The sequence below is a fragment of the Pongo abelii genome, chromosome 3, assembly GCF_028885655.2.
Source record: "Pongo abelii isolate AG06213 chromosome 3, NHGRI_mPonAbe1-v2.0_pri, whole genome shotgun sequence".
Taxonomy (NCBI): domain Eukaryota; kingdom Metazoa; phylum Chordata; class Mammalia; order Primates; family Hominidae; genus Pongo; species Pongo abelii.
Genome location: NC_071988.2, coordinates 195868073 through 195881271, shown reverse-complemented (window position 1 = coordinate 195881271; position 13199 = coordinate 195868073). Strand labels below are relative to the sequence as shown.

The following is a 13199-nucleotide window of genomic DNA, read 5'->3' as shown; positions in this document are numbered from 1 at the left end:
ACCTAATAGACATCTACAGAATGCTCCACCCCAAATCAACAGAACATACATTCTTCTCAGCACCATGTAGCACTTATTCTAAAATTGACCACATAATTGGAAGTAAAACACTTCTGAGCAAGTGCAAAAGAATGGAAATTATAACAAACAGTTTCTTAGACCACAGGGAAATCAAACTAGAACTCAGGATTAAGAAACTCACTCAAAACTGCACAACTACATGGAAACTGAACAACCTTCTCTTGAATGACTACTGGGTAAATAATGAAATGAAGGCAGAAATAAAGATGTTCTTTGAAACCAATGAGAACAAAGACACAACATACCAGGATCTCTGGGACACAGCTAAAGCAGTGATTAGAGGAAAATTTGTAGCACTAAATGCCCACAGGAGAAACCAGGAAAGATCTAAAATTGACATCCTAACATCACAACTAAAAGACGTGATGTTCTTCTCTAGAAAGAGAGAAGAACAAACATTCAAAAGAAAGAGAAGAAAGAGCAAACAAATTCAAAAGCTAGCAGAAGATGAGAAATAACTAAGATCAGAGCAGAACCAAAGGAGATGGAGACACAAAAAAACCCTTCAAAAAGTCAACGAATCCAGGTGCTGGCTTTTTGAAAGGATAAATAAAATAGATAGACCACTAGCCAGACTAACAAAGAAGAAAAGAGAGAAGAATCAAATAGACAGACAAAAAAATTACCAAGGGGATCTTCTTTCCAAGATGGCAGAATAGGAACAGCTCCGGTCTGCAGCTCCCAGCGTGACTGACACAGAAGATGGGTGATTTGTGCATTTCCAACTGAGGTACCTGGTTCATCTCATTGGGATTCATTGGACAGTGGGTGCAGCCCACGGAGGGTGAGCCAAAGCAGGGCAGGGTGTTGCCTCACCCACGAAGTGCAAGGGGTCAAGGGATTGCCCTTTCCTAGCCAAGGGAAGCCATGACAGACTGTACCTGGAAAAACAGGACACTCTCGCCCAAATACTGCACTTTTCCCAAGGTCTTAGCAACCGTCAGGCAAGAAGATTCTCTCCCATGATTGGCTCAGCAGGTCCCACACCCACAGAGCCTTGCTCACTGCTAGCGCAGCAATCTGAAATTGAACTGTGAAGCAGCAGCCTGGCTGTAGGAGGGGCGTCCGCCATTGCTGAGGCTTGAGGAAGTAAACAAAGCGGCCAGGAAGCTCGAAATGGGTGGAGCCCACCGCAGCTCAGCAAGGCCTATTGCCTCTATAGACTCCACCTCTGTGGGCAGGGCATAGCTGACAAAAGGCAGCAGACAACTTGTGCAGGCCTAAACGTCCATGTCTGACATCTCAGAAGAGAGAAGTGGTTCTCCCAGCATGGTGTTTGAGCTCTGGAACAGACAGACTGCCTCCTCAAGTGGGTCCCTGACTCCTGTGTAGCCTAACTGGGAGACACCTCCCAGTAGGGGCGGACCGATGCCTAATATAGGCGGGTGCCTCTCTGGGACAAATCTTCAGAAGGATTAGGCAGCAATATTTTCCATTCTGCAATATTTGCTGTTCTGCAGCCTCTGCTGGTGATACCCAGGCAAACAGGGTCTGGAGTGAACCTCCAGCAAACTCCAATGGACCTGCAGCTGAGGGACCTGACTATTAGAAGGAAAACTAACAAACAGAAAGGAATAGCATCAACATCAACAAAAAGGACATCTACACCAAAACCCCGTCTGTAGGTCACCAACATCAAAAACCAAAGTTACATAAAACCACAAAGATGGTGCAAAACCAGAGAAGAAAAGCTGAAAATTCTAAAAACCAGACTGCCTCTTCTCCTTCAAAGGAACACAGCTCCTTGCCAGCAAAGGAACAAAGCTGACTGGAGAATGACTTTGACGAGTTCAGAGAAATAGGCTTCAGAAGGTCAGTAATAACAAACTTCTCCGAGCTAAAGGAGCATGTTCGAACCCATCATGAGGAAGCTAAAAATCTTGAAAAAAGGTTAGCTGAATGGCAAACTAGAATAAACAGTGTAGAGAAGACCTTAAATGACCTGATGGAGCTGAAAACCACGGCACGAGAACGAAAACCATGGCATGCATGCACAAGCTTCAATAGCTGATTTGATCAAGTGGAAGAAAGTGTATCAGTGATTGAAGATCAAATTAATGAAATAAAGCTAGAAAACAAGTTTAGAGAAAAAAAGAGTAAAAATAAATGAACAAATCCTCCAAGAAATATGGGACTATGTGAAAAGACCAAATCACACTTGATTGGTATACCTAAAAGTGATGGGGAGAATGGGACCAAGTTGGAAAACACTCTTCAGGATACTATCCAGGAGAATTTCCCCAACCTAGCAAGGCAGGCCAACATTCAAATTCAGGAAATACAGAGAACACCACAAAGATACTCCTCGAGAAGAACAACCCCAAGACACATAATTGTCAGATTCACCAAGGTTGAAATTAAGAAAAAAACGTTAAGCGAAGTTAGAGAGAAAGGTCAGGTTACCCACAAAGGGAAGCCCATCAGACTAACAGCAGATCTCTCGGCAGGAACCCTACAAGCCAGAAGACAGTGGGGACCAATATTCAACATTCTTAAAGAATTTCCAACCCAGAATTTTATATCCAGCCATACTAAGTGTCATAAGTGAAAGAGAAATAAAATCCTTAACAGACAAGCAAATGCTGAGAGATTTTGTCACCACCAGGCCTGCCCTACAAGAGCTCCTGAAGGAAGCACTAAACCTGGAAAGAAACAACCAGTACCAGCCACTGCAAAAGCATGCCAAATTGTAAAGACCATCAATGCTAGCAAGAAACTACATCAATTAATGGGAAAAATAACCAGCTAAAATCATAATGACAAGATCAGATTCACACATCATGATATTAACCTTAAATCAAATGGGCTAAATGCCCCAGTTAAAAGACACAGACTGGCAAATTGGATAAAGAGTCAAGACCATCAGTGTGCTGTATTCAGGAGACCCATCTCATATGCAGAGACACACATAGGCTCAAAATAAAGGGATGGAGGAAGATCTACCAAGCAAATGGAAAACAATAAAAAGCAGGGGTTGCAATCCTAGTCTCTGATAAAACAGACTTTAAACCAACAAAATCAAAAGAAACAAAGAAGATCATTATGTAATGGTAAAGGGATCAATTCAACAAGAAGCGCTGAAGGAGGAGGCTGCGAATCACTTATAAATGGCGCCAAAGCAGGACCCGAAGCCTAAATTCCAGGAGGGTGAGCTAGTGCTGTGCTTTCATGGGCCTCTTCTTTATGAAGCAAAGTGTGTAAAGGTTGCCATAAAGGATAAACAAGTGAAATACTTTATACATTACAGTGGTTGGAATAAAAATTGGGATGAGTGGGTTCCGGAGAGCAGAATACTCAAATATGTGGACACCAATTTGCAGAAACAGCGAGAACTTCAAAAAGCCAATCAGGAGCAGTATGCAGAGGGGAAGATGAGAGGGGCTGCCCCAGGAAAGAAGACATCTGGTCTGCAACAGAAAAATATTGAAGTGAAAACAAAAAAGAACAAACAGAAAACACCTGGAAATGGAGATGGTGGCAGTACCCGTGAGACCCCTCAGCCTCCTTGGAAGAAAAGGGCCCAGGTAGATCCTACTATTGAAAATGAGGAAACATTCATGAACAGAGTTGAAGTTAAAGTAAAGATTCCTGAAGAGCTAAAACCGTGGCTTGTTGATGACTGGGACTTAATTACCAGGCAAAAACAGCTCTTTTATCTTCCTGCCAAGAAGAATGTGGATTCCATTCCTGATGATTATGCAAATTACAAGAAATCTCGTGGAAACACAGTTAATAAGGAGTATGAGGTTAATGAAGTTGTGGCAGGGATAAAAGAATACTTCAACGTAATGTTGGGCACCCAGCTACTCTACAAATTTGAGAGACCACAGTATGCCAAAATTCTTGCAGATCATCCCGATGCACCCATGTCCCAGGCATATGGAGTGCCACATCTCCTGAGATTATTTGTACAAATTGGAGCAATGTTGGTCTATACACCTCTGGATGAGAAGAGCCTTGCTTTATTACTCAATTATCTTCACGATTTCCTAAAGTATCTGGCAAAGAATTCTGCAACTTTGTTTAGTGCCAACGATTATGAAGTGGCTCCTCCTGAGTACCATCGTAAAGCTGTGTGAGAGGCACTCTCACTCACTTATGTTTGGATCTCCATAAACACATTTTTGTTCTTAGTCTATCTCTTGTACAAACGATGTGCTTTGAAGATGTTAGTGTATAACAATTGATGTTTGTTTTCTGTTTGATTTTAAACAGAGAAAATAAAAGGGGTAATAGCTCCTTTTTTCTTTTCTTTTCTTTTTTTTTTTTTTCATTTCAAAGTTGCTGCCAGTGTTTTCAATGATGGACAACACAGGGATATGCTGTAGAGTGTTTTATTGCCTAGTTGACAAAACTGCTTTTGAATGCTGGTGGTTCCATTCCTTTAACACTATGCACTGTTACAATACATGTTAATGCTATATGACAAAATGCTCTGGTTCCTAGTGCCAAAGGTTCAATTCAGTGTATGTAACTGAACACACTCATCCATTTGTGCTCCTTATTTTTTTTTATGGTGCTTAAAGTAAAGTGCCCATCCTTTGCAAGTCATCCATGTTGTTACTTAGGCATTTTATCTTGGCTCAAATTGTTTAAGAATGGTGGCTTGTTTCAAGGTTTTTGTATTTGTGTCTAATGCACGTTTTAACATGATAGATGCAATGCATTGTGTAGCTAGTTTTCTGGAAAAGTCAATCTTTTAGGAATTGTTTTTCAGATCTTCAATAAATTTTTTCCTTAAATTTCAAAAAAAAAAAAAAAAACCAAGAAGAGCTAACTATCCTAAATATATATGCACCCAATACAGGAGCACCCAGATTCATAAAGCAAGTCCTTAGAGACCTACAAAAGACACTTAGACTCCCACACAATAATAATGGGAGACTTTGACATCCCACTGTCAATATTAGACAGATCAACGAGACAGAAGATTAACAAGGATATCCAGGATTGAACTCAGCTCTGCACCAAGCAGACCTAATAGACATCTACAGAACTCTCCACCCCAAATCAACAGAATATACATTCTTCTCAGCACCACATTGCACTTATTCTAAAATTGACCACATAATTGGAAGTGATGCACTCCTCACCAAATGTAAAACAACAGAAATCACAACAAACTGGAAAATCATTCCATGCTCATGGATAGGAAGAATCAATATCATGAGAATGGCCATACTGCCCAAGATAATTTATAGATTCAATGCCATCCCCATCAAGCTACCAATGACTTTCTTCACAGAACTGGAAAAAACAACTTTAAAGTTTACATGGAAGCAAAAAAGAGCCTGCATTGCCAAGACAATCCTAAGCAAAAAGAATAAAGCCGAAAGCATCACGCTACCTGACTTCAAACTATACTACAAGCCTAAAGTAACCAAAACAGCATGGCACTGGTACCAAAACATATATAAAGACCAATGGAACAGAACAGAGGCCTCAGAAATAACACCACACATCTACAACCATCTGATCTTTGACAAATCTGACAAAAACAAGCAATGGGAAAATGATTCCCTATTTAATAAATGGTGCTGGGAAAACTGGCTAGCCATATGTAGAAAGCTAAAACTCGATCCCTTCCTTACACCTTATACAAAAATTAATTCAAGATGTATTACAGATGTAAATGTTAGACCTAAAACCATAAAATCCCTAGAAGAAAGCCTAGGCAATACCACTCAGGATATAGGCATAGGCAAGGACTTCATGACTAAAACACCAAAAGCAATGGCAACAAAAGCCAAAATAGACAAATGGGATCTAATTAAACTGAAGAGCTTCTGCACAGCAAAAGAAACTACTATCAGAGTGAACAGGCAGCCTACAGAATTTGGGAAACTTTGCAATCTGCCCATCTGACAAAGGGCTAATATCCAGAATCTACAAAGAAACAAATTTACAAGAAAAAAACAAGCAACCCCATCAAAAAGTGGACAAAGGACATGAACAGACACTTCTCAAAAGAAGACATTTATGCAGCCAGCAGACACATGAAAAAATGCTCATCATCACTGGTCACCGGAGAAATGCAAATCAAAACCACAATGAGATACCATCTCATGCTAGTCAGAATGGCAATCATTAAAAAGTCAGGAAACAACACATGCTGGAGAGGATGTGGAGAAATAGGAACATTTTTACACTGTTGGTGGGAGTGTAAATTAGTTCAACAATTGTGGAAGACAGTATGGCGATTCCTCAAGGACCTAGAACCAGAAATACCATTTGAACCAGAAATCCCATTACTGGGTATATGCCCAAAGAATTATAAATCATGCTACTATAAAGACACATGCACACATATGTTTATTGTGGCACTACTCACAATAGCAAAGACTTGGAACCAACCCAAATGTCCATCAATGATGGACTGGATTAAGAAAATGTGGCACCTATACACCATGGAATACTATGCAGCCATAAAAAAGGATGAGTTCATGTCCTTTGCAGGGACATGGATGAAGCTGGAAACCATCATTCTCAGCAAACTTTCAGAAGGACAGAAAATGAAAGACCGCATATTCTCACTCATAGGTAAGAATTCAACAATAAGAACACTTGGAAACAGGGAGGGCAACATCACACACCAGGGCCTGTTGGGGGCAGGGGGCTGGCAGAGGGATGGCATTAGGAGAAATACCTAATATAAATGATGAGTTGATCAGTGCAGCAAACCAACATGACACATATATACCTATGTATCAAACCTGCATGTTGTGCACGTGTACCCTAGAACTTAAAGTATAATTTAAAAAAAATGACAAAGGGGATATCACCGCTGATCCTACAGAAATACAAACTACCATCAGAGAATACTATAAACACCTCTGCCCAAATAAACTAGAAAATCGAGAAGAAATGGATAAATTCCTGGACACATACACCATCTCAAGACTAAACCAGGAAGAAGTCAAATCCCTGAATAGACCAATAACAAGGTCTGAAATTGAGGCAGTAATTAATAGCCTACCAACCAAAAAAAGCCCAGGACCAGATGGATTCACAGCCATGTTCTACTACAGATACAAAGAGAAACTGGTAACATTCCTTATGAAACTATTCCAAATAATAGAAAAAGAGGGACTGCTCCCTAACTCATTTTATGAGGCCAGCATCATCCTGATACCAAAACCTGGCAGATACAAAACGAAAAAAGAAAATTTCAGTCCAATATCCCTGATGAACATTGATGCAAAAATTCTCAATAAAATACTGGCAAACCGAATCCAGCAGCACATCAAAAAGTTTATCCACCAGGATCAAGTCTGCTTCATCCCTGGGATGCAAGGCTGGTTCAACATATGCAAACCAATAAACATAATCCGTCACATAAACAGAACCAATGACAAAAACCACATGATTACCTCAATACATGCAGAAAAAGGCCTTTGATAAAATTCAACACCCCTTCATGCTAAAAACTGTCAATAAACTAGGTATTGATGAAACATATATCAAAATAGTAAGAGCCATTTATGACAAACCCACAGCCAATATCATACTGAATGGGCAAAAGCTGAAAGCATTCCCTTTGAAAACTGGCACAAGATAAACATGCCCTCTCTCACCACTCCTATTCAACATAGTATTGGAAGTTCTGGCCAGGGCAATCAGGCAAGAGAAAGAAATAAAGGGTATTCAAATAGGAAGAGAGGAAGTCAAATCGTCATTGTTTGCAGATGACACGATTGTATATTTAGAAAACCCCATCGTATCAACCCCAAATCTCCTTAAGCTGATAAGCAACTTCAGCAAAGTCTCAGGATATAAAATCAGTGTGCAAAATCACAAGCATTCCTATACACCAATAACAGATAGAGAGCCAAATCATGAGTGAACTCCAATTCACAATTGCTACAAAGAAAATAAAATACCTAGGAATACAACTTACAAGGGATGTAAAGGACCTCTTCAAGGAGAATTACAAACCACTGCTCAAGGAAATAAGAGTGGACATGAACAAATGGAAAAACATTCCATGCTCATGTATAGGAAGAATCAATATTGTGAAAATGGCCATATTGCCCAAAGTAATTTGTAGATTTAATGCTATCTCCCTCCAAGCTACCACTGACTTTCTTCACAGAATTAGAAAAAAAAACTTTAAATTTCATATGGAACCAAAAAAGAGCCCATATAGCCAAGACAATCCTAAGCAAAAAGAATAAAGCTGAAGGCATCACACTAACTGACTTCAAACTATACTACAAGGCTACAGTAACCAAAACAGCATGGTACTGGTACCAAAACAGATATATAGACCAATGGAACAGAACAGAGGCCTCAGACATAATGCCACACATCTACAACCATCTGATCTTTGACAAACCTGACACACACAAGCAATGAGGAAAGGATTTCCTATTTAATAAATGGTGCTGGGAAAACTGGCTAGCCATATGCAGAAAACTGAAACTGGACCCCTTCCTTACACCTTATACAATTAACTCAAGATGGATTAAAGATTTAAACATAAGACCTAAAACCATACAAGCCCTAGAAGAAAACATAGGCAATACCATTCAGGACATAGGCATGGGCAAAGACTTCATGATTAAAACACCAAAAGCAATGATAACAAAAGCCAAAATAGACAAATGGGAGCTAATTAAACTAAAGAGCTTCTTCAGAGCAAAAGAAACTATCATCAGAGCGAACAGACAACCTACAGAATGAGAGAAAATTTTTGCAATCTATCCATCTGACAAAGGGCTAATATCCAGAATCTACAAAGAACTTAAACAAATTTACAGGAAAAAAGCAACCCCATCAAAAATTGGGCAAAGGATATGAACAGACACTTCTCAAAAGAAGACATTTATGTGGCCAACAAATATATGAAAAAAATCTCATCATCACTGGTCATTAGAGAAATGCAAATCAAAACCACAATGAGATACCATCTTATGCCAGTTAGAATGACAATCATTAAAAAGTCAGGAAACAACACATGCTGGAGAGGATGCAGAGAAATAGGAACACTTTTACACTGTTGGTGGGACTGTAAATTAGTTTCACCATTGTGGAAGACAGCGTGGTGATTCCTCAAGGATCTAGAACCAGAAATACCATTTGACCCAGAAATCACATTATTGGGTATATACTCAAAGGATTATAAATCATGCTACTATAAAGACTCATGCACATGTATGTTTATTGCAGCACTGTTCACAATAGCAAAGACTTGGAACCAACCCAAATGTCCATCAATGATGGACTGGATAAAGAAAATGTAGCACATATACACCATGGAATACTATGCAGCCATAAAAAAGGATGAGGTCATGTCCTTTGCAGGGACATGGATGAAGCTGGAAACCATCATTCTCAGCAAACTAACACAGAAACAGAAAACCAAAGACTGCATGTTCTCACTCATAAGTGGAAATTGAACAATGAGATCACATAGATACAGGGAGGGGAACATCACACACCAGGGCCTGTCAGGGGGTGGGGGGCAAGAGGAGGGATAGCATTAGGCGAAATACCTAATGTAGATGATGGTTGTTGGTGCTGCAAACCACCATACTATTATAAACAAAGTGAAAAGGCAAAAGACAAATTGAGCTAAAATATTTTCAATTCATATCACAAGCAAAGGCACCCAACTGAGACTTGGGAGAAGCAGGACAGGATGACTAGGAATTTGGGGGACTCAGAATTTTTCCATATGTGAAATGGTTAAAGGGATTAAAGATGTTTGGCTTGAACAAAATAAAATAAAATCTCAGGAATTAAATTTTTTGCCTTTCTCAAAGCCATCACAAGGAAAAAAAAATAGCATTTCTTTCTTCAAGGAACCAGTATTAATAGGTAGATGTTACAGGGAAAAGTCTAATGTTTAAAATTAGCTCGATTTTTAAAAAAATCTTTTACCCCTCAGAGACCAAAGGTGGCACATGCTGCCACTGAAAGTGGAGAGGTCCAAAGCCCACAGATAGTGACTTCCTAACTTGGGTGCTTAAGGGTGTATTGGACAAATGATAGCTTGCAAGCAAGTATCCAATAACTCACAAGTGACTCCGAAGGGGAGTTTTTGGTTTTTGTTTTCCCTGATGTAGCCCAGGAATATGACAGACTATACATTTTTTAGAAAACAATTTCATTCATGAATTCCACAACCAGTCCCTTCCCTAACTGCCAGGGACCAGGAATCCTATGCCAGTCAATCCCTAGGAATACAGCCTCCTGTCAAAACTGAGATAACATTTACTGGGGAGCAACGTCCCAAGAGTTTACATTTCAGATAGAAAGGAGCAGGTAGATAATTCAGCAACAGAAATACACATGAATACTCAGGGTGGCATTTGAATAAAAATGGTCCAGTTCCTTTGGCTGAAGGTACTGGGTAATAGAAGAGAAATCTTTCTTAAAGAAAAATGGGAAGGTCAAAGAGCAGAAACACGGTGAGGTGGTTTTTCAGATGAATTTCTAAGGCTGTGCCCAGCCTTAGGATTCTATTACCTCATGATAATCTTCTATAAATTTACAATAAAACTACCTAATTTTGCTTGTGCTTTCTGGTTTAAAAAACACTTTTGCATACATCATTCCACATGCATTTCACAATAGCCTTGTGAGAAAATCCAGGCAAGGGTTACCATCTCCATTTTACAAAGAAAGCTCAGAAAGAATCCCATAGCTAACATGGAATGGTGTCTGACCCCCACCCCAGGTCTCCTGATTCCAAGTCAAAGGTACTTGAAGTTTTTCAATGATTCTCAACATTCTCTTGCTAGATGTCAATCGATGGCAAAATTGTCATTCAAATGTGAAAAAGAGACCATGAAATTACCTCTGCAAAATTTAAATTGACTCCATTTAAAGCGCTGTTTTTTGTTCATTGATTATAACTGTCTTAATATTGGTATTAAAAGGTACTGCCATTTATTAAGTGATAAAAGTAGTTTCTTTCATGTCTATAATTGGCAAAATTGAAAGTTGACCATCAGCTAGGTTCTCCTCCCCACAAATTCCTGGAGATTTTTCTGCTTATTTGATCAAAATTCTGGAAACCACCTGAAGGAGAGATAGAGATAAGGTAGAGTTCATGAGATTGGCCACAAAATTTGGGACAGTGTTTGTATTCAGTAAATATAACAGTAGATGGCTGTTCTAACCCTGGAGAAGTGCAAACCACTCCAGAAGCTATCAGGCAAAAGTCTAAACATGACCTCACATACACATCCCTGCCCCACCCAGTGGTTTTGGGGAGACAATTCCCTAGAGGCAGAAAATATCTGAAATCTGCATCCACTGAAACTTCCTCGGTGAATGCCCAAAGTGTCCTGAACGTGATTTGGGAACTATCTAGAAGTCAAAAACAACATAATTGTGTGAGAACAAGCCACACAGCAGACATTAACATTAAAAGTTAATTGTTATTTACACACAAGACAGTGTTTCTGACTGGAATTCGTGCACCCTGAGTACATTTAAACATTTTAAAAGTAATGACGCTAAAGTGAGCCATCATGCACTATCATAGCCATGTGTGGTTTATTTATAAAGCAGAGCTCACTTATAATTCAGCTTTTACCCAGTTTTAATTTTCTTGAGGTATAATCTGGCAATGTGTGAAACCACTTGATTCGTCTATTTTCTTTCTAATTTCAAGCCACAAATCTCTGGAGATGCACTACATTTATTTTCCCCACTGTACCTACAAAACGAACTGACCAGAGCACAAGTTATTTTAACAGTGTGGATTACAGAATGGTTAAGTCAATCACTACAATGAGAGGTGATCGCGAAGACGGCTGAAATAAGGAGATCAACTTGCCCTCCACATATGGGCACTGTGAGACTTAAACTGCAGGCGTAGTTAAACCCTGCAGCGCTGAGTGGACTGAAACCAGAGCCCTACCTCTGCACTCCATTCACAAAACTGAACTCATGGTAATTAATTCATGATTAGTCCATTTCAGCTTAATATACGAACATAAGCTTTTGCTGAGTGATGTAATATTTCAAAAGTGAGACTGTGCTATGGAATTTATTGGACTTCCTGAAATCACCAATGTAATTGTTTTTGCTGTTCACATATTAGGCACAGTCTCAGGAGGAAAAGCTGATTCTTCTCATATAATACTCTTTCCCCAAAGTTTGAAAGTCTGTCATCTTTCTCAATATACTCACTTCGTTAAATAGTTTACGGCTTGCAAGAGGGTCACAAAGTCTGAGTAACAAAATGACTGTCCTGACAGATTTAGACAATAAAACACCAGATTGTTAAATAAATGTTTTTCTCAGAGGCTGTTTCTGAAACACATACTAAATGCAAATATTGAAACACCTGCATGCCAAGCACAACTCTTTTAACAGATGTTAATCCCTGTGCATTTAACCAATGGATTTAGATCACATAAGTATAACTTGCCCCCTTTAGACTATCTTGGAAAACTACCAATTACCTTATTTCAGTTTGACAAAGAAACCATCACTCCCTACATTATAATTTTATTTTATATTAAAAATGGGGAGACCTAAAAAGCATGCAAAAAATATGAAAAGCCAACCTGAAACTCAGGCAAAGCCTTATATCAGAAGGGATTATGTAAATTGTCTACTTTCAGCATGAAAAATTTACAAAGATTGATGTTTACAAAGTTGTTTCTTTTTTTTTTCTCCTTGGTTCTGAAGGCTAAAAGGTTTGATTTAATCCATCACTAACTAGGACAACCATCTAGGAAGCAGTCATCTTTTTTTCCTCCATTTCCGAAGCCTGGTGGGTACCTTTGCTTATAGTTAAAACCTACATCAACATCTATTTCCTACTTGGAATGCCTCTAAGAGATCTTTTCAATTCTTCTTCAGTCTTCCAGCCATCAATCGTCGTTATGAGTCAATTGCTTAATAATAATAGATGTTATCATTTTGGTGCCAGACCCTGCAATGGGTATGTGACATACATTATCCCATTTAATTCTCAAATATCTCAAGAAGTGGGTTTCATTTTCCACATTTACTGATAACTCAGCAAGCCCACACAATTTAACCTGACACACATACTGGATAAGTGGTACAGTCCAGATTTTAACACAGGTCCAAAGCCTATACTTTCCTCTTGGCCATAATGCCACACACACATCTATCTATAAATTAATGTTTTA

The 13199-nt window shown here is 39.1% G+C and overlaps 1 protein-coding gene across 1 annotated transcript; it reads left to right on the top strand.

Moving 5' to 3' along the window:
- Positions 1–3164: 3164 nt before the first annotated feature.
- Positions 3165–4318, top strand: LOC100442147 (mortality factor 4-like protein 1). Its single transcript, XM_054554724.2, has one exon. It carries the CDS (start codon positions 3189–3191, stop codon positions 4158–4160), a length of 972 nt encoding a protein of 323 aa, XP_054410699.1. The 5' UTR covers positions 3165–3188; the 3' UTR covers positions 4161–4318.
- The last annotated feature ends 8881 nt before the right edge of the window (positions 4319–13199 follow it).

What these genes read in the sequence shown, in the direction of transcription:
- LOC100442147 (XM_054554724.2), top strand. Translation starts at nt 3,189, where the DNA reads ATGGCGCCAAAGCAGGACCCGAAGCCTAAATTCCAGGAGGGTGAGCTA.